The 22,672-nt window shown below is 44.6% G+C and overlaps 1 protein-coding gene across 1 annotated transcript in view; it reads right to left on the bottom strand.

Moving 5' to 3' along the window:
• SDC2 (syndecan 2) overlaps positions 1-22,322 on the bottom strand; it is a 127,757-nt gene extending 105,435 nt beyond the window's left edge. The window contains exon 1 of the mRNA XM_066379180.1: positions 21,718-22,322. Coding sequence (XP_066235277.1) covers positions 21,718-21,777 — 60 coding nt within the window. The 5' untranslated portion in view covers positions 21,778-22,322. The remainder of the gene's footprint in view (positions 1-21,717) is intronic.
• Positions 22,323-22,672: the final 350 nt, after the last annotated feature.

Here is a 22,672-nt window from a genome sequence, read left to right as displayed (position 1 = left end):
ATATTTGAGGATCTCTTTGTAACAACAGGTTAGCTGTTACCTTAATTAGTATAAGGCCTGGAAGCAAATCCAACAAAGGGAAGTTACTTTGAAAGATATGTAAATCTAAAGGCTGATAACATTACTTAAGCCTCTTGATGCAGCCAGGCCTGAAAACACACTACTTCTGGACTTCATTTTCTGAGCCATAAATTCACTTTTATTGCTTACACCAATCTGAGTTGGAATTTTTGTTACATGCACCTGAAAGTGTCTTAACTGCTATCAGTCACTTGGCAATGGCTTATAGACTATAGTTATGCCTAATGTCCAGGGTCCTTCTAAGCTGAAGCTATGGGAGCCATCCCTTTCCTCCCAATGGCTGCTTCCCTGGTCAACACCAGGCAGAAGCCAAAGCAGCCATTCTGCCTTCTCAAAACACTTTTAAATGAATGGTGTTCGAGGAACTGACTTCTAAAAGGAAACTCATTATTTCTATAAAGTAGTGTTTCACAAACTTTAATGTGCTTATGAGTCACTGGAAGTCAATTAAAATGCAAATTACAATTCAGTAGTCTTAGGTACAGTTCAAGAGTGGGTATCTCTAGTCACCTCCCAGGTGCTACTCTTCATGCTGCTAGGCTGGCGCCCACATTTTGAAAAGCAAGGTCCTTAAGCTACGGCCTGCGAGCCTGGCTGTACAGTGGAGTCACTAAGGCAGCTTAAAAAATACTGATATCTAGGGCTCTCATTTAACAGTGTCTGTGCCAGCAGGGGTATGAACCCCTTGGTAGTTCTCAAACTCTAGTGCACAATAGAATCACCTGGAAGGCTTTATAAAACTTACTGCTGGGTTCTACCCCCGGAGTTTCTGATGTGGTCCGTCTGGATGCCCACAAGTCTGCATTTCTAGCAAGTTCCTAGGTGATGCTGATGCTGCAGATTTGTCTGCACTTTGAGAACCACTGACCTAATTAAAGTTTCGGTAATAAACCTCAATTTCTACCAAGAACAAACACTTATATCTGTGAACTGTATACTATATCAATGCTCTGGAACAGACACATTTAACCCTATTGTCAGCAAAATAATAAACAGTAATGTTCTATGTGCACAAGGCCCACTGGGGGTGAAGACGACAGAGACGCAGAGACCCGACTCTGGAGACCAGGTTCAGTGATGCAGATCCGCTTTATTCAGGAAGTAAGCTGGCTTATGTACACAGGTTCAGCCTATAGGGTGTTACAGCGTGTCCTTCATAGCCAATGGCTGAAAAGGTCAGGGAGCTGCCTGGTTGGCGCTGAGTTACTTCCTTATAGGGGGTGAGCTCCCTCCTGGGTGTGCCTAGGAAGGTTTCAGGTGCTGGAGAGTTCTTACAGCATTGCATCAGCCACAGCTGCTAGGAATGCACTCTGTGCTCTACCTACATTTCTCTTTTAATTAGGGCCAGTTGGACTTGATGAATGACAGCTTGTTGTTGTCTCTACGGGCAGGATAATGCCAGGGTGGGGAAAAGTAGCCCAGACATGGGGATCTGCCTGCGGCTGGGAGTTAGTGGTTACTATAGCAGGAACAGAGTACCAGGGCCTGGGGGCCTGTCAGGGGCCATTCTCTGGGCTTGCTCCGCTAAAGCCTTCGTATCCCCCCAGGTGATGTGTGCGCACATTGGCCGCGAGGTCTTCTTCTGGAGACTCGCCATCTCCTTGGTTGGGGGGTTCATTGGAAGGGTCATCTTGGAACACCGGGACTGGCCTTATGTTTCGTCCTAGGATCCAAATTGGCTGAGGGCTGTTTTCTGGAAAGATACAAGCATACCCTCTTCCTTGCGTTAGAAGAGGGTGTAGTCCCCACCACTGAGCTGTGGCTGGGTCCTCCCAGCGTACCAACGGCAATGGGGTCGGTTGGTGACGAAGGCCTCCCCAATGCTAGCAAGCGGGACCCACGCCACCAGAATTAAAGTGAAATAACAGAGTGAATACAACACTGAGGAGCACTTCTTCGGGTGAGGCCCGGGGCATTGGTTTCGTTTCTGCATGCTCAGCCGCGAGTGTGTTAAACTGGGAGGCTAAGCCACTTTCCTCCTCAGTGGAGGGGGGTGAATAGGGAGGTAGGGGCTGCTCAGGGAGAGGGGTAAAGGGTCCTCGGTGGGAGATGGCTAGTAGGGCAGGAGTGAGGCCGAGAGGGAAGGTTTGTCCCTCATGTACTTCTGCTGAATGGACGCGCTGGAGAGCTTGGGCTCAAGTATAGGGGTCCCAAAGATGTGCATCCTGCAGCCAAAGGTTAAAACCTGAGAGGATTTCCTAGTAGGTACAAAGATCCTTTTCATTAACTTTAACCTGCCTACTCTGCAATAGGGCATGGAGGGCTCGAGCTTGCAGGGCTCAGGAGGGAGGTTTCCTATTGCAGAGGGTCACTCACTCATCCCTTGGATGCCGGTTGGGTCCCTGTTTGGGCACCAGTTGTGGACAAGGCCCACCAGAGGTGAGGATGATGGAGACACAGAGACCAGACTCCGGGGACCAGGTTCAGTGACGCAGATCCACTTTATTCAGGAAGTAAGCTGGCTTATATACACAGGTTCAGCCTATAGGGCAGGGGTCCCCAAACTTTTTACACAGGGGGCCAGTTCACTGTCCCTCAGACCGTTGGAGGGCCAGACTATAAAAAAACTATGAACAAATCCCTATGCACACTACACATATCTTATTTTAAAGTAAAAAAACAAGGCCCTGGCCAGTTGGCTCAGTGGTAGAGCATCGGCCTGGCGCACGGAGGACCCAGGTTCGATTCCCGGCCAGGGCACATAGGAGAAGCGCCCATTTGCTTCTCCACCCCTCACCGCCTCCTTCCTCTCTGTCTCTCTCTTACCCTCCCGCAGCCAAGGCTCCATTGGAGCAAAGATGGCCCGGGCGCTGGGGATGGCTCCTTGGCCTCTGCCCCAGGCGCTAGAGTGGCTCTGGTCGCGGCAGAGCGACGCCCCGGAGGGGCAGAGCATCGCCTCCTGGTGGGCAGAGTGTCGCCCCTGGTGGGTGTGCCGGTGGATCCTGGTCCAGCGCATGCGGGAGTCTGTCTGTCTATCCCCGTTTCCAGCTTCAGAAAAATACAAAAAAAAAAAAAAAAAGAAAAAAAAAAGTAAAAAAAAAAGAAAAAAACAAAATGGGAACAAATACAATATTTAAAATAGAGAACAAGTAAATTTAAATCAACAAACTGACCAGTATTTCAATGGGAACTATGCTCCTCTCACTGACCACCAATGAAAGAGGTTCCCCTTCCGGGTGTGCGGTGGGGCCGGATAAATGGCCTCAGGGGGCCGCATGCGGCCTGCGGGCCATAGTTTGGGGACCCCTGCTATAGGGTGTTATAGCGTGTCCTTCACAGCCTATGGCTGAAAAGGTCAGGGAGCTGCCTGGTTGGCGCTGAGTTACTTCCTTACAGTGGGTGAGCTCCCTCCTGGGTGTGCCTAGGAGGGTTTCAGGACCTGGAGTGTTCTCACAGCATTGCATCAGCCACAGCTGCTAAGATTGCACTCTGTGCTCTACCTACATTCTGGATATTAGAGACTTACATGAGTTTAAAAGCCTATGAATCATAGCAAGTGGTCCACTTTAACAGTTTATTCAGAATGATACTTCTTCCAACTCTATTGTAGGTCAGATATATGTTGAATAGAAGTTTCTAAAGGGTCAGCATTTTAATGTTATCCAGCAGAGCAATTTGTAAAGGCTTTAAGAACTCTAGAATTCTTAAATGAGGCTTTTTCTTCCCCCAAGTCAATTAAAGATATCCCCTTTGATTCAAAGGATGGAAAATTGTATCTCAGAGATGAGTGAGGGCAAACATGCTCCCAAATTAGATATCTGAACAAAGTAAACCATGAATAGATTAGATAATGGGTGGCTGCTTTTTTACTGAAGCAAGAACTAAAAACAACTCAGATGGCTTATTCACAGGACAGCCTAAAGCACTCTCTCTTCCCTACTTCAACCGGAAACCGTAAAGTTCATGGAATTAATTCGACTTGAACCAGGCCCAAGGAGCTGAACTAAAGTGCAGCTACAATGAAAGGGCCATCATGACAACACGTGTGCAGGACTTATACATGATCAGTAAATTCAAAAAAGTCCTAGAATTTCCAATCAGTAGAACACAATCTCTGTTCAAAGCATGAACTCAGGAAAATCTAATGACCTGATCAAACATGTTTTTCTGCAACAAGGCCAAGAAGTCAAGCATCCTTTGTTCCATTAAGGAAAGTTTACCTTCTGAAAGAAAAAACCTTTCGATTTTTTTAAAGACATCCTCAGATAAATTTAATATATACATATATGTATAATCTCTTATGTGAAGAGCTTTCAAATGTGTATCATAATTTACTAATATAGTTTATCAGCAAAGCATGAGCCAGAAGAGAGAAATGTTGAGGAGTAGAAAAGGAAGAAGCTGGAAGGGGAGAAAGTGGTTCCCAGTTCTGCCCAGTTTAGACTGTGACAGCAAGCAGCACATCAGTCCTGTGAAGCCAGTGCACTCCATGAGGCTTAGTCACAAGCAGAAGAGAATATGCTTTAAGATGACAAAATCTTGCCTGACCTGGGGTGGCGCAGTGGATAAAGTGTCGACCTGGAAATGCTGAGGTTGCCGGTTCGAAACCCTGGGCTTGCCTGGTCAAGGCACATATGGGAGTTGATGCTTTCAGCTCCTCCCCCCCTTCTATCGCTGTCTCTCCTCTCTCTCTCTCTCTCTCTCTCTCTCTCTCTCTGTCTCTTCCTCTCTTCTCTAAAAAAAAAATGAATTAATTAAAAAAAATTAAAAAAAAAATTAAAAAAAAAAAAAAGATGACAAAATGTTCCCTGCTAGAGGAGAACAAGAAAGGTATCCAGAACAGTGGTTTTCAAACCTTCTGGAACTTAGAATCGCCTGGGGAACTTCTGCAAACAGGTAGTTGGGCCCTGGCCCCATCAATTCTGATAACTGGTGCTGGGTGGGGCCAGGTACAGATAGCTTTTAGAAGCTCTCAGATGAATTTAATGTGCAGAGGATTGAGAACCACTGACTTAGAATATGCCCTTCACTATCCAGAAAACTAAGAGCTGGAGAGGTTTAAATGCCTGTTCTTTTCACTAAAACAAAACAGAATAAAAGAAAAAAGAGAAAAAACTTCAGTCTCTCCTGTCTTTCCTAACTGGCAGTAGCAACACCCTTCTCAATCTCAGGTTCAAACTTCAAAAGAGGATCTTTTCTTCTTTGATCAGCATATCTAATGAGGCACTCATTTCAATCAGCCTCAACGCTGAGCCTAGTGCTGACTCAACACCAGACACACTTCTAAATGCTTTACAGGCAGTGACTCATCCGCACAGCATCTCTATTGTGGCTACTGTGACTAAGCTCCTAGTTACAGATGAGAAAACTGAAGCACAGAGAAACTATATAACCTGCCTGAAGTCATACAGATACTGGCAGAGCTGGGACTTAAAGAGATCCCCCAATAAAATGTAGTTCTCCCATGGGGGGAAAACTGCAGTGTTAGGCTTGCTTGCTGGTTTACCAGCTGCAAGCACTTTGCTTGATTAGTGCATGAGCACATGGCAGCACCACATGTGGATAGTCTATGTAAGGCTATGGGTCCTTACACTCAGGGTGGACTGCGGATTGCAAATGGCAGAGTGCAGACTGCCTGGCCATCACTGTAAGGGTGGTTTTTGCTGTTTGTTTGCCTAAAAAGCAGTTTTCCCCTACTGGTTTGCTCGTCCAACATTGCAAGAATCTATTTCACAGGAATGGCCCACTGCTTTCTGGCTCCACAGTTCTTCTACCATCTACCCAAATCCAATGTGAACCTGTCTTGCCTCAGCCAGTGGCATTACATCTGATATAGTTGGCAGGATTTAGATCAGGTCAATATGGAGCCACCACCCTTAAATGGTGGAATAGAGGAGTGGCTGTTCTGGACCATGTGGTTTGCTGTGGCCACCCCGTTGGGGGGCTATGGGCTGGGTGTTTCTTACAGCCCTGTGAACAGAAACTGAAAACTCTGTGCAAGAGGCCACCCAAGTTCAAGAACTCCAGATTGCCCTAGACGCCGAATGCAGGCATCAGCAGTTGTTAGAAACACAGCTGTGGTTCAAGAGCTTGAGTTTCAGCTTTAGGCCAAGAGCTGCCAGCCACAAGAGCCGAAGCAGTCACTGAAGAAGGAGGAGATGATTTGGGCTGAAACTGCCATCAGCAGACTCAGAGCCTGGCAGGTGGTCACGCAGAAGGTAAAAACCCAGCAGCCAAAAGTGCTTCAGGGGCAGTCACAGCCCCCTCCACAAGTAGTTGAGCACTCTGATCAACAGAGTTGATGGAATTAAGGGCAAAATTCAAGCAGAAAGCCACCAAGTTACTAGCAGCTCGGTTGCTGTGATTGTGGGATATAAGGGTGGATGGCATCATGGTCTCCAGAACACAGCTGGAGAAATTAGCAGCCATTACCACACACTCCTCCTTGAGGCAGTGTCTTCAGAACTGCCACGACAACCCAGAAAACCATACCCTATTAGAATGGGTGATGGCTGCCATTCATCCGGTCTGGCAGAATGCTGGAGACTTGCTGGGGCCAGTGAATCAGTGGCAGTCATATACTGAGCTGCAGCAGGTCCTCTGGGAACTGGGTATGAGGAATGCTGCTTTCAACCTGAGGTCCCATGGGCCAGATGAGGAAGTATTTATGGCAGGGATAAGGGACATTATTTTTTGTAGTGCTCCATCAGCCCTTTTTGGGTCACTAGTGGTTCTTTTGAGCCCCTATGTGGGGCAGCCCATCAACACTTACATAGATGGTGGCAGATTTGGGAGAGGTGGAAAAAGCATGGAACCATAAGGCTGTGCGGGCTGCTGCCCTTGCTTCCCTCCCCCTCAACTAACAAGAGAAACAAGTCTGTTACTTGAACACACATGTGGGTAGACTTGATTGAGGCAGGGGAAGACAGGGAGTGCAATGCTAGTGGCCAAGGCCAGGCAGTTTCACATTGTATTTGGGCAGCCAGGGGTCTCCAAACTTTTTACACAGGAGGCCAGTTCACTGTCCCTCAGACCGTTGGAGGGCCGCCACATACAATGCTCCTCTCACTGACCACCAATGAAAGAGGTGCCCTTCCGGAAGTGTGGTGGGGGGCCCGATAAATGGCCTCAGGCCACATGTGGCCTGTGGGGCTGTAGTTTGGGGACGCCTGGCAGACAGTAGAGGAATTGCAGAGCTGGAAAGTGGTGGGTCATTCCCATTTAATAGAGTTCACAACAGCGGACGAGAAAACAGGCAGGAGAAAACCGCTTCTCATGGCAGCAAGCAAACAAACAGCAAAAATGGCCCCTCGCAGTGGTGGGCAGGCAATCTGCCCTGAGGGCAAGCACCTGTAACTTTACATAGGCTACATACACGTGTCTCTGCCATGTGCTCACACACTATTCAGGCAAAGTGCAAGCGAGCAAGCCAAACACAGCAGTTTTCTCCACAGGGAAAAATTACGTGGTAGGGCCTAATAGAGTCCTATTAGAGCTTGGGCAGCTGCTTAAGCCAGAACAGAGGTTCCAGCCACTAAAACGTGGGGGAAGCGTGGGGCTCGCAGCTGCCAAGAAAATGGCTGGTGTTTGAGCCACATAGCTTCAATCTTGCAGCAGCTAAGAGAGCTGTTTAGGTGGCACAGGCATTAAATGCATTTCACCCTGCCAAGATCTATGAGCTTGACACCTATGTAACCTCTGAGGGGTCTGGATGGGGCTTGTGGCAAGAGACAGAATGCTTATGGCAACCTATTGGGTTTTGGTCCCAACTGTGGAAAGACGCTAAAGTCCATTACTCATTAGTGGAGAAATTGTTAGCAGCTGTGTATGCCTTCCTCCTAGACACTGAGATTATTACGACCACAACTCCAGTTATAGTCAGGACAACATACCCCCTGGCAGGATGGGTGAGAAATTGGGCAAACAAACCACGTAGTGGTACGGCCCAAACCTCCACCCTGGCAAGTGGGGTTCATACTTGCAACAACACTGTGCTCTTAGCACCAGCCCACTGAAAAGAGAACTGTAAGAAGTCTTGGGTCCAGTCACCTATGAAACCTTAGAGTCAGGTGCAGCCGGGGTTCAGGAGGCAGAACCTAAAGTCAGTCCCTACCAGGAGGGGCAGGTGCCCATCCCCGAGGATGCCTGGTATACTGATGGTTCTATCAGGGCCCAACCCGCCAGATGAAAAACTATGGCCTTCCATAAGGCCACTGAGATTATTTGGATGGACACAGGTAAAGGCCAAAGCAGCCAATGGGAAGAATTAAGAGTCGTATGGCTAGTTGCCTGTAATGAACCTTCATCTCTAGTGATTTGCACCAACAGCTGGGCTATCATGGACTGACCCTTTGGATAGCTACGTGGCATGTTAATCAGTGAATGGTAACACACCGCCCACTATGGGGTCAGGCTATGTGGCATGATTTATGAGAAAAGGGACACCAGAAGCAGGTGACAGTCTATCATGTCGCAAGCATGCCCCTCTAGCCCATCCTGAGAATGATGAGGCACACACCTTGGCAAGGGTGCGATGGTTGGAAACTGTGCCACAGGTGACGTGGTGCAGTGGCTTCACCAGCATCTGCTCCATGTGGGGCAGAAAACTATGTGGGCCTCGGTTAAGGCATGGAACTTGCCTGTGTCCTATGCAGAGGAACTTGCAGCTTGTAATCAATGTGCAGTGTGTTCCAAGGAGCACCCTCAGAGACCACTGGTGTCACCTGGACAGATCCAGAGAGGTCCTGTTCCACTGACAGGGTGGCAGATAGACATCATTGGACACTTAACAAAGTCGGACAGGTACCAGTAAGGAGTCACCTGTGTAGATACTGCCACCAGTCTGCCTGCTGCTTACCCTGCCTGTAACCCAGACCAGAGGGAAGTCATACAGGCTCTGGACCTCCTGAGTGCTGCCTACAGCTGGCCTCTGGTTCTTGAAAGTGACAACAGTACTCATTTCACTGGTTCTATGGTGAAGCAATGGGCTAAGCTGGGACTGCAACAACAGGGGGCACCAGCTCCCTTACCGTTTGGACAAGCTGCTTGTTTACAGTACTCTGGATTCTGAATGAGAGACCTGCACGGACTGGGCAGCAGCTCTGGTGGAGGACCTACTGCACTGGGCAGCCACTCCCATCCAGGTGCAGATACTCAAGCCGGGACACTTCACTCAAGCTGGGCTTTGGACGGCAGGACAACGTGCTCCTACGTGCCCCAATAGCCTTCCTTAAGGGCCAACGGCTTCAATGGACATGGCCCTGGATGGTATAGGCCCCCCACCTACGATGGGTGGCCTTGTTGGCACTGTGGGGTAGGGGGCTAGAAGTGGACCTCCAGTTAACTCCCTGGGTAGAGTGCTTAGGGAGACATTATGAAGGGCACCTTGGTAATTCTTGTCATTTTTGGTCTAGCTTGTGCCTTTGTAATTTGGTTGCTGTCGCTGTACTGTTTCTCTTTGTGTAATGTACCTCACTCCTCACATAGGGACCATGGCAGAATGTACCTGTCGCATAGACTGTGAGGCGAGCAACCCTAAAGGGGTTAGAACGTGGGGAAACAGCTGTGTTAGGCTTGCTCGCTTGCACTTTGCCTGATGAGTGCCTGAGCACGTGGCAGAGACACGTTCATACAGCCTGTGTGAGGCTACCGGTGCCCGCCCTCAGGACGGATTGCAGATCACTTGTCCACCTCTGCGAGGGGCCATTCTGCTGTTTGCCTGCTGCCATGAGAAGCAGTTTCCCCTGCCTGTTTGCTTCTCCGCCTTGTGAGAATATTAAACCGGAATGGCCCATGGCTTTCTGGCTCTACAGTCCCCCTACTGTCCGCACAAATCCAATCTGAACCTGCAAGGCTTCAGCCTCCAGCATTACACACCGTCATATTTTAAGTACATAAATCCAAGAAATGCTCTTCTTCCTTTATCCTACAACAGCAATTTTTCTCATTAACTCCACATTTAATTCATGAGATTTTGCTTTTAGTTTTGATTCTTATCTCCAGGACGCTTTTATCTCCTTTTCTGCCCTCAAGTCTCCAGAATCTTCCTAAGATTTACAAAGCAACTTCACTTCAACCTGACCGCTCAGGGTCTTCCAACTCCCAGTGCTCTCGGCACTCCTCCCCTAATTAGCCAAAGGTTTGCAGACAAAGTAGTTAGCTGAAGCACAATTCTCGCTGGAAATTGAGAAATTATCTAATCACCTTCAGTTATTCATTTTGCCCAAAACACATTAACTTCATTGATACAGAGTGTATAACATAGAGTTTATGCTCCATTTGGTATTTCATTTATTCATCAAACATGTGCCCAAAGTAAGTTTGTTCAGTGCTAATCATTAATGTGGGGGATGGAAAAGGAGGAGCCAGAAAGAACTGTTACATGGTAAGAAAAATATAACAATGAATCAAATAGTCCAACTTATAACTCTACCACTAAGTATGTATGTACTCTTGGACAAATCGATTAAACACCTTTAGATATGTTTCCTTTTATTTTTTTTTATTTATTTTTTTTATTTTATTTTTTATTTATTCATTTTTAGAGAGGAGAGAGAGAGAGAGAGAGAAGAGAGAGACAGAGAGAGAGAAGGGGGGAAGAGCTGGAAGTATCAACTTCCATATGTGCCTTGACCAGGCAAGCCCAGGGTTTTGAACCGGTGACCTTAGCATTTCCAGGTCGATGCTTTATCCACTGCGCCACCACAGGTCAGGCAAGATATGTTTCCTTTTAAAAGTCAATTAATTCCATCTCTCTAATCCATTGTTATATATTGAAAAACAAGAATCTGAAAGAATATAATGAGAATCATCCCCACCTTTATACCTCTTTCACTCATCAGCTAAGAGTATTTGATCTTGACACATAATATAAGCCCCACTAGCACCTTCAAGAGCCTATGGAGAATTATACTGGTGAAATGTAAGGTTTCATTTCCCCCTGATATAAACATCAACAGATTATTCAGGTATTAAAAATTTCTTGCTCATTGTATCTTTTGTGCATCTCAACACTCAAAAGTCTTTCCTTAGACAAGTAAAGGAAAAAAGAAAAAAAAGTGAAAATCAAGTGTTTTCAAGTCATCAATAGGATTCTTATTTTTTTCCAATACACTTTGCTGCTTCAGGGTTTTTGGTTTTTCTGGCAAAGCAGTGAGTTCTCTTCTACGAGGGGTTCTTATCCTTCTCAATTGTAGTTCTTTGGCAGTTTTGATTGCTACATATATCTAATCAGACAGAAACAAGCATGCATAGTGTATATAATGCATATATTAGCTATGAGCCCGACCCATCTTCAGTTACCCTAATCAAAAGGTAAATAGTTGCTTGAAAGTAAGTAGCATTTCATAAATTCTTTTTAACATACGAGCAGAGTTTTGCCCTTCCTAAATGTGTAGTTAACATAGTTCACTATTAACAGGCTGACTTAGCAAACATAAAACTTCATTTACTAATTACTCAAGACAAAAATCTAATTAAGTGATATTATTAAATAAAACAGCACTCTTATCTAAATGAGTTCAGAAGTGGAACACAATAAAGTTAAGATTTTAATTCATTAGTAAATTAAACAGATAAATCAGTGTTTCAATGTAAGATTCCAATTTGAGATTCTTTAAGAATATTTCAATTATAATCTCAAGTATTTCATTATATCTTCAAGTCCTAACTAAATTCCAACTTGTATACAAGTCAATTTTGAGCTCTAGCTGAGTATAATTTAGCTCTCTAAAACTATGAGTAACTGCATTGTTTTTCTGAAGTTGGAATATGGATGATGGGGAAAGAAAAAGTATTATATAATTCAGCATCACACTTTGCCTGGTAAAAAATAAATCGGGCGGCCTTGGCCAGATAGCTCAGTTGGTTAGCGCACTGTCCTGAAACATAGAGGTTGTGGGTTCAATTCTTGGTCAGTGAATAGACAGGAACAGATCAATGTTTCTGTGTGTCTCCCCCTTCCTTTCTCTGAAGTCATTTTTTTAAAAAGGTTAAAAAATAATAAATAAATAAATAAATAAATAAATAAATAAATAAATTGATCATAAATTTGTAAAATTTATATCTTTTAATGTCAAGGGTCAGAATGCAAGTGAGAAACAAGAAACATATGCATACATATTTATGCATATATAAATGCACATTTATGCATATATAAATTTATGCATATTCTAGAATCACAAAACTTAAAGCTAGAAAGAAAGAGAAATAAATGTGTTTTTAGAAACCTACTAGGAGTCAGGTTTTGTGTTAGAAGTTTTCAATCATTACTGAGGCTAATCTTCAACATAACCAGAAATCAAATTTTATAATCCACAGTTTAACACTAAAAATATAAACTCAGAGATTATAAGAAACTTCCCCAGAGTCTCACAGCTTTTAGGTGATAATACCAAAAACAGAACCCCAATACACCTGATTCCCAAACCTTCAAGATAATCTTCTGCATTATCTTTTTTTTTTTTTTTTTTTTTTTTTTTTTTTTTTTAATGAGAGGAGGGGAGATAATGAGATTCCTGCCTGCACATTGATTGGGATCCACCTGGCAATCCCTGCCTCTGGCTGATGCTTGGACCAATGAAGCTATCCTCGGTGCCTGGGTCAACACTAGAACTAATTGAGCCACTGGCAGTGGGAGGGGAAGTGGAAGAGAAGGGGGAGAGAGAGGGGAAGAGAAGCAGATGGTCGCTTCTCCTGTGTGCCCTGACCAAGGATCAAACCCGGGACATCTACACTCTGGGCAGACACTCTATCAACTGAGCCAACCGACCAGGATACTCTTGCATTATCTTAATTTGAGAGAGCACACAACCGAACCTTGGCAATACTAGGACTACAACTTCATGTGAACTAAAATCTATCTATATATGTTATGATCCATACTTTATTGTACTGCCACACACCTGTCACCCATGTAACTAGAGACTGTTGTTTAACAACTCAGTAAACAGTGTCCTTCTGGTTCCTAAACATGTCAAATGAATTAAGCCATCAGCACAGATGTACTAACCCTGATATAGTAAATCTTCAATTAACCATAAATTAGAGACCGTTATATTAACATCTTTATGAACTTTTACCAGATGCTTTTCTGTGTCTGTTGAGATGATCATATTGTTGTCTCCCTTAAACTGAATAACTGCATTGCTTTGCTTTTTTAATGTTGAACCATTCCTTGAAAAAAACATACTTGGACTCATCATTATTCTCTTAATACACTGCAGTATTCAGTTTCATGATATTCTCTTTAAAATGTTGGCATCTACGGTCACAAGTGAAACTGGCCAGCAGACTTGTTTTCTTGTGCTCTCCTTGTCTGGTTTTGACATAGAGTAATTAATGCTAACCTCATAAAATGAAATAGAAGAGCCTTCTGTCATTCTCTACATCTGGAACAATTATTAACTGTTCTGAATAATCAGCAGAACTTATTTGTAAAACTGTCAAGGTCTGGTGCCATTTTGTTTATTGAAATTTTTGTTAAGATATTGGTAGGTTCACATAAAGTTGTAATAATGCAGGGAGATTTCATGTGTCTTTATTCAGTTTCTGACAATGGTAACTTGTTATAAAACTATTATAAATATATCACAACAAGAATATTGGCATTAATACAGTCTACAAATCTTATTCAAATTTCCCCAGTTTTAATTATACATATTTGTTTGTGTGTGCGTGAATATATTTACTTCTGTACAATTTTATCATATATACAAATTTGTGTATACTATATATGTATATCCACATGTATATATTCAATTTATTTCCATAACCAGTTTTGTTATATAGTTTTATGTCCAACTTTTTGTCTCTTGCAAATAGTTTCCAAATTATAAGCATTCTTCAAATACATTTTTAATGGTGGTATCATATTTAATGTATAAATTACAATCTTTTATTTAACCATTCCTTCATTATTGTATATTCAGGTTGCTTTCATTTTTTAACTATTATAAGTAAAGCTTCAATAAACACATTGCTTGTTGACTCCACAGCACTTACACTCAGCTCCAGGACTACAGAGGAGAGAAAGGTAAGGCACCAGTTCAAGGTCCTGCTCTGTAAATGGAGGTCTAGGCCAGAAACCAAATGAGAAGCCTGAAACCCCTCTATAACTGATGCCTTAAAAGCCCTCTAGGCCAGTGGTCCCCAACCTTTTTTGGGCCACAGACCGGTTTAATGTCAGAAAATATTTTCACGGACCAGCCTTTAGGGTGGGAAGGATAGATGCACAAAATAAAATTATGCGACCGGTGTAAAAACTGTGGTATTTTTAAATATAATTGTCGAACTTATAAGACAAGCATCAAGAGTGAGTCTTAGACGGATGTAACAGAGGGAATCTGGTCATTTTTTAAAAATAAAACATCGTTCAGACTTAAATATAAATAAAACGGAAATAATGTAAGTTATTTATTCTTTCTCTGCGGACCGGTACCAAATGGCCCACGGACCGGTACCCGTCCAGGGGTTGGGGACCACTGCTCTAGATTACAAGTCTGTTGTCTTCTATCTACAATGAAAGCGAATTCTACCACATCAGTTAATCTTAATGCTACATTGGCTTAGACCAGAAAATATATTGGAAAATGTTAGACACAAGATCATAAACATTTGGAGCAAAATATATAATCCTAGTACACAACAAATACTTAGTTCAAGATAACTAATTGATTAGCTATGAGAAATGACTTAACTTTTCTGTAATGCGAATAAATTTCTTGCTTCAATAATAAAATAGTAAGTATTTGACAGAAATTTAATAATTACCTATTGAGGAGGTTAATCATAACTTTTCCCTAATCATACCCTGAAACATACAGAAAAAATAAATATTAAAGACAGCAAGTTCCTCCAGTTCATTCCATCATTCTATAGATGGGGAAGCTAAGGTCTCAGATGGAATAAGATAGTTAATTAAATGTGTATAAATTACTTTTTCCCTAAATATTTTATACTTTTTACAGTTTTATATTTCATAATAAATCACACAAATACATATTCAACTTTTACTCATTTGGGGGTAAAAGCTTGAAAAACTAACTTTGCTTTAATAATTGGAGATCTTGTCCCATATGTCATTCTTATCATAAGACTAAATTCTATAATCCCATAATCCTTAAATATCAGTGCTCTCAGTATTTAATATACCTGTATCACCATAAGAAAAAAAAGAAATAGCAAAGTACTTTGTAAAGGGCATATTTACTGCATCTTTTTGACATTTTTTACAAAGCATATTTAAAAGCAGAGGAGAGAAATGTGAAAACACATCTTGTCTTTAGCGGCATTTTTCTATAGCTTGGAATCCAAGACCATGAACGGACTCTTACATCACTGACTGCATGCATACCAGTGGGCCTCCCTCATTTGATACGAAATTTAAATGAGAAATCTCCAAAGATTTCAGGGCTTCTCCCCTTCTCTCAGTCCTACCAATTCTTTGAGATAGCTGAGAAAATCAGACATTCACAATTCTATTTCAGCAGTATTCTTTCTTATTCACAGGCAGTCACCCCTCTAGACTTGTTGCTAAAGCTAATGCTGCCCTAGAAACAGACTTGTCAAAACTCAATGAAGATTTTTAACAGTAAGATCCAAAGCTCAAATTACTAAAAGGAGAAATTTCATGCATATCTATCCTTAAAGAAATACTCCCTTTCAAGGCCCCCAGCTTCCCAACACTCACTCACCACCCCTGCCACCTCATTCTAAATGACCAGGGGCACTCCTCATTGCAACACACATGTAACTCTCTCTCTTTCCTACTTGCTAGAATCTCAAGCCAGCCAAAGGAAAGAAGAGGAAGTATGAATGTCCACTGACAATATGCGAAACTTCACATCAATGGCTTGTTTATTCTTCATACCAACACTACAATGTTGATGAAGCAGAGGTGTAGGGAGTCAAAACTGTCAAACTAGCCCAGATCCACCACTAGGTGCTGTATTTAGTTGATCCCAGGCCACACTGCCCAAAGCAGCCAGGGGGAAACAAGCACCAGCAAAATCAACCAACCCGGACTGCCCTGGCCACAGGCACCTGCACTTAAACAGCACTATCAACAGATATTCACTGCAGGTGTCAAAGGTGTGGAAACAAAGGCCCTACCCTCAGGTGACAGCAACCTCTCCAGAATGTCACAGATCTAAGAGGCCTTAAAAACATTTTATGTAGGCCCTGTTAGGTGGCTCAGTGGATAGAGTTCCAGTCCAGCGTAAGGACATCCCTGGTCATATTATATTCCTGGTCAGGGCACACAGGAGAAGAGACCATCTGCCTCCCCCCACACACACCCTCTATTCTTTCTCTCCCTCTTCCCCTCCCACAACCAGTGGCTCCATTGGTTCAAGTATGGCCCTAGGCATTTAGGCTTGGCAGTTAGTCCAAGCATGTCAGCCTCAGGTGCTAAAAATAGCTTGGTACTAGAGCATCAGCCCCAGATGGAATTGCCAGGTGGATACTGGTCAGGGTGCATGCAGGAGTCAGCCAAACTATCTCCTAAAATATACTCTAACCAAAAAAATATAAAGAAAAAGAATACCTTATGCAACTCACTGGTTTCATAGTCAAGAAAAAAAGAGGCCGAAAAAGAAAATGAAGAGAAAAAAAAAAAGAGTACCTCTGTGCCTTGAACAATTTCTATGCTTCTTCATCTTATCCTCACAGCAGTCATGTTAAAAAGGCATTCTTGGGTCCAATTTACACACATATGTGTGTAGTGTTTTTTTTTTAAGTGACTCAGAATTTAGTGGCAAAACTAAGTAAGTGGCAAAGTACCAGCATCTGAACCCAGACTTGTTCACCTCCCATACTCAACCTCTTTGAACTCTACCTTAATCCCCTGCGTCACAGAGCTACTTAAATGCTGGGAGCCCTGGGACTAAACCAAAATAGCATGGAATCAGCATCAAAATATGTAACCCAGGCCCTGGCCGGTTGGCTCATCAGTAGAGTGTTGGCCCGTGTGGAAGTCCCAGGTTCGATTCTTGGTCAGGGCACACAGGAGAAGCACCCATTTGCTTCTCCACCCTTCCCCCTCTCCTTCCTCTCTATCTCTCTCTTCCCCTCCTGCAGCCAAGGCTCCATTGAAGCAAAGTTGGCCCCGGGGGGCTGAGGACAGCTCCATGGCCTCCACCTCAGGTGCTAGAATGGCTCTGGCCACAACAGAGCAACATCCCAGATGGGCAGAGCATCACTCCCTGGTGGGCACGCCGAGTGTATCCCAATCGGGCGCATGCAGGAGTCTGACCGCCTCCTCGCTTCTAATTTTTTTTTTTGGGGGGGGGAGTGTTACCCAGACCAGTGGTCCCCACATGTGGCTGGTTCATTAGAATCATGTGAGATCCTTCATAAAAATACAGACCACTCCACCCCCTTTCAGGTTTCTAATTGTGTAGATCTGAGAGGAAGCTCTGAAATTGATATTTTTACATTGTTTCAGTGATTCAATCATCAGTCTGCCTGACTATGTCCAGAAAGATAAAAACAAGGGCTGGACCATTCATGAAAAGCTATTTGGAGCTTGGATTTGAACCAACAGAATTTAAAAAGAGAAGCAGTGTTAAGAGGTGGTGTCCCAGGATCATGCACAACAGTAAGACCATTAGGCCAAGGCACAGAAACATGACCAAGAGTGATCAAAGGGGTACAGCTGGAAAGAGTAACATTATGGAGCATCTTATAAATCTGGCAGAGCTATTTAGACTTACACCGTAATAACAAGAACATAGGCAATACGGTCAAAGTGATAAGGGTAAATCAAACAGGAGATGAGCATCTGGGCAGCAAGGGCAACTACAAGGCTGTTGACATGGAAGCATGAGCTGGCAAGGCTCCAAGAGAGAGAAAAACTGAATGGGGAAAACTGGATCTTTAGAATGAGAGTTCCCAAAAGACAGAGGGGTTCGCTTGGTTTGCTCACTGTTTTATCCTGAGCACTTATTAGGGGCTGGATAAATATTTGTGGAATGAACAATACATAGATGTATTCAGAAGCCAACTGGATGTGTAAGTAAACAAAGATAAATGAGTCAAGGACATCTTCAAGATTCAAATACAAAAGACTATAATTAAGAGATCATATGGGCAAATGTGACTAAAAAGTCAAATAAGAGTAGCTTGTTTTCAGCAAAGGCTCTTCTTTACTACTTCTTGCTTTTCTTTACAACTTTATTTTGGCTACTGGTCCATGAAAAAATTAGGTGATTTTGTGATACTGTAATGTACTGTCGACAGTAGCAAGGGCAAGTCTTCTGTTTTGGGAAGAAGAAAATGACGGGCAACACTTTTTAGTCTGATTTTAGGAAATGGAGGAGGATCAATCTCATGAGCATCTAAACTAAGACAACATTCCTCACATGACCCATTGAATCACTTCTGGCTGACATGCCAATAGTACAATGGCTTGACCAGACTCCTTATAAACCTTAATGACAAAGGTGGCCAAGCTCTATGTGGCTGGGTGAGCCTCAGGGACCTTGACAACCTGAGGAGAGACACCAGGCCACCTACAGCTGTAAAGAAAGGTCTCTAAGGGATTCTGGAGACTTGAAAACTAATCTCATTTGGGGGAAAAAAAAAAAACAACTAGATGAACTTTTGAAATCCTTTCCAAATTAATGATTACTCAAGGCACCATTTGAGTAATCATGTTACACAATCTTTCAAAAGGTGAGCACCATCAAAACTAGATGGACCAGGTTCCAGAATTAAGGGTTAAAAAGCATACTCAAATTCCTTCTAGAGCACCCATCTTCTGCAAGTCTGATCTTATAAGAGCTATCCCTCTTAAATGGTATCTACCTACTATATCCAACTAACATTGAAAGAGCTCTCGTTTCTATAAAATTCCCTACTAAAAGTAATTTGTTTCATTACTCAAACAGCCAACATATATATTTTTAAAGAATTGCAAAAAGTTATATGGTTCTAATTTTATTTTGCCTTCTAATGAAAGTTTTCCAAACCCTGCCTTTCATAAAACACTGAGAGGTAATGCACAGGTCCACATGACTTGACAGTTTCTTTTCATTTACACACATCTAAGCATGGGTATAAATCCACTAGTTCAGAACGCTTCCTCTTGAAAAACATATTTCCAGCTCAAATTATGCATTTATAACAGTCATGTAAAAAAACAGGGAAATGGCAGCATATCACTACCACCACACTCAGTCAGTCTTTCCCCTTGCATGGCTCCCACAGTGAAAGTCCTAACCTGCCAGTGGAAAGTATGAATGCATCACCACGCACAGGCTGTCCCTGCAGTTCCCAGCGTTTAAAGAGCCAGCAGTTTCTTCTCACAGATGGCTTTGAACCTTGGTTCCTGAGATTTTTTTTTTTTACCCTTGAGCTTAGCTTAAACTAAAGAATTCACTAACAGAATATTTTTCCTTTCTTCCTTTTAAAGAGAAGATTTAAGCTCAGAAGACTAATTCTAACTCCCAGGAAACAGTAGCAGTTTTCAAGTTGAAATGCAAAGAAGTATTGGAAATAATGTGCTATAATGGCTAAAGAACTAAAAATTAAATCTTTCAACTTTGTATACAATTAGGTTGCTGTACATGAAACAAATACAGACTGAAAAACAATGTAAATGGACTATTAGCCATCCTGGGCTTTGAAACAGCTTCCCTTGAAAAAGAGTGACTCATTGCCTAACAAGGACTCTGTTACTCTGTTAGAATCTCCAAGTTGACATTTTAAAAATATCTAATCATTCTTTTGGATGATATTCCAATTACCAAAAACAGTATCTACCACAGTGAAGCAGCTCACTTAGAAAGCATCCAATTCTGGCTGGAAATCAGAGATACTAGAATCCTAAAAATGAGTTTGGGAGAGAGGTGCCACTGGGAAGAACAAGGTATATATATAGTTCAACCAGAAAGCTTCCTTGCGGAGCACTACTGCCTGATTTATGCAAAAACCCAGAGAGGCAGAAGATAGAGACATTCTTTTTCTAGGATCCCCAAATAATATTTCTTAGCAAGTCCTGAACAAGTCTCAGCAAAAAAGTAAGTCCTTAACCACGTACAGCTTTTTAGGGAGGATGCGCACTAATGTTTTTCTGAAAGAGAATCCCTTCTTTTGTACAACACATCCACCCACAGAATTCGAAACTGGCTAGGAGATTATCAATCTGAACGGATTAAAGAACATCTGCTAAAGAGAAATAATATCCATAAGGCTTGGAGTTCTATTTTACAGCCTGTGCACCCAACAGTGTACAATTCTACCTGCTCTCCAATCTCCAGTAACTTTTGGAGATCTGCTAGTCCAAGAAGAGGTTCCCACATTGACGAAAAATGTCCAACTGCTGATCAGTGCCAAAGAGCTTTCCCGATCCTAAATTGCCTCAACATGAAAAAGGAAGAAGGGGGAAGTTACATTCCCGAGGGTACGCGAAAAGCTCACACCACCACCCTAAAGATATTATTTGTTTTGGAAGATGACTTCAGTTCATTAGAAATAGACACGGTATTAGTTAGCAAAATGAGGAAATATGGGGAACTAGAAGGAACAGAAACAGCTCCACACCCTAATCGAGACTCCGGACAGCAATATAGCTGCAGATGTCATCGGGATGCTTGGGTTTCCACCTAGCCAGACAAAACTCAGGGCGCCCAGGTAGGGGCCGCCACTGACCAGGGGAAGATCAGGAGACAGTTCCCATTAGAGGGCGCTCTTTGGGCGACGTAGGAAAACAGTTCCAGCCACCGAAACCCACCCAAAGGAGAAACCAAGTTTCCGCTCCCAGAAACCAAAGTGTCTGCAGCCTGACGCCGCAGGAGAAAGGACTACCCCAGGCCTTGGGCGCACCCCAGCCAGGGCCCGCGACTGAGAGCGTGGCGGGCAGGAAGCCTCGGTCCCCGTGCTACCAGGCGACCCAGCGGTGTCACAGGCACCCCGCTTCGACCTGCATGACGCTCTCCAGTGCAATCATTAAAATGTCCTCCTGCCCCCAAGGTCCCGCGGGCCGCCCTCGGTCTTTCAAGGAGGGAATTTCAGTGGCCTGAGCATCAGCATTTTCCGGCGGTTTGGCGCACCCCCAGCGGGAACGCGGACTACGCCTCCGCGGGTAGCATTTCCACGTAGTGTCGTGTCTGCTCCCTCGCCCCAACCACAGAGAACATCAAACAAAAGAACTTTTGCAAACTTTCCTCTCCCAACACTTGCGGCTTTCTTAAATCAGGGCCACCTCTTCCCAGAACTTGCATTCAATCAAGTAGGAAAGCTGGTGTGGGGAGATGATCTGCAGAGGAAGGGACCTCAAAGTTTCCTGGTCGCCCCTGGGTCTCGGGTAACGCGCAGGGGGACCTGTTCCTTGCAAACCCTATCTGGGTACCCGTCTCCAGCCACCTTTCCCCTTCAGTCCTCCCCAGGCAACGCAGCAAGACCCTCCAAGGGCGAAGAAGTTGGTAATGACTTCAGGGTACTCTGCGGTTTTGACAAAACTGCGATTCTCGCGCCCTCATCCCGGGGGACCTCGGGGCAACTCCAGAGAGCGCCGCTTTTCTGATGGAAGGCAAGGTGGAGAAGGGTGGAGGAGCGAGCTCCTTTTTCCAGCAGCTCCCCGGAGGTCGAGAGGTGAGAACCCCCAGGTGGCGTCCCTAATTCCCACGGGCGCTGCGGACACCACTCCACCTCGAGTACCCCTAAATGGCGAGCGCGACCCACGCCTGGCCCACTCACCGACTCCGCCGACACGCAGGCCACCAAGCTCAAGGTGAGCAGGATCCAAGCACGCTGCATATTCCCCGAGGACCGGCTGGGAACTGCCGCTTGCAAGGAAGCAAAATGAAGCCTCTTGCCCAGCACCGAGAGCAGCCCGCGCAGAGAGATCCGGCACAGAGCAGCCGCAGCGACAGTGAGAGGGGCTTGGGAGCTCCGGTTCGGGGCTCGCGGTCGCTCGCTGCGTCCTCCTGCGCCTGCTCCCCGTCTTCTGCTGCGCCCCGGGAACGCAGCGCCTTCTCACTTGTTGGTTTCTGTACTCCTGACGCCGAGTTTTTGCTCAGGGGGAGCTGCTCTATGAGGCTTTTCTTGATCTGCTGTTATTTTACTCCTCCGCGGACTCCTTCCCCGTGGCTCAGCTTCTTTTCTTGAGGAATAAATTAGGTGGCTTGGAATGTAGCTGCAGCTGAAGTTTGGGGGCAGAGTAGTGGGGGCGCGCTCCGCGCGGCTGGAGCTCCGGGAGTATATGGTGAGAAGCGCGGCAGAGCGCGTCTAGTGGCTCAGCGACGGCGCCCCTCCTCCATCTGCGCTGCCACCTCCCTCCCGGGGTCCTCCTCCACTCCTCCTCTCCTCCTCTCCTCCCGTTCCCTCCCTTCCTCCCTCCCTGCTCTCCTCCCTCCCTTTCTCCCTCCCCCCCCCCTTCACTCCATTCCTCCCCCCCTCCCTTCCTTGTTCACTCATTCCCTCCCTCATTCCCTCCCTCCCTCCGGAGCCTGCTGCTACCGGCTCCTCCGGGTGTCTGGGGAAAAAGGAGGCGGCAATATGACTCCCAGCTAAACCCAGGAGAAATTCCTGCGGGATTACCACCCGATTGGCAGCCCCGGGGACCAGTGGGCACGGGCGGCTCGGTGCTGTGGCTCTCTGGGTCGTCTCATCCGCATCCAGTACTCTAGGGCTCCTAAATTTTCTCATTCCA

This window comes from Saccopteryx leptura, chromosome 3 (assembly GCF_036850995.1).
Source record: "Saccopteryx leptura isolate mSacLep1 chromosome 3, mSacLep1_pri_phased_curated, whole genome shotgun sequence".
NCBI lineage: Eukaryota > Metazoa > Chordata > Mammalia > Chiroptera > Emballonuridae > Saccopteryx > Saccopteryx leptura.
Note: the sequence above shows the minus strand (reverse complement) of the source record. Positions and strands in the feature narration are given on the sequence as shown.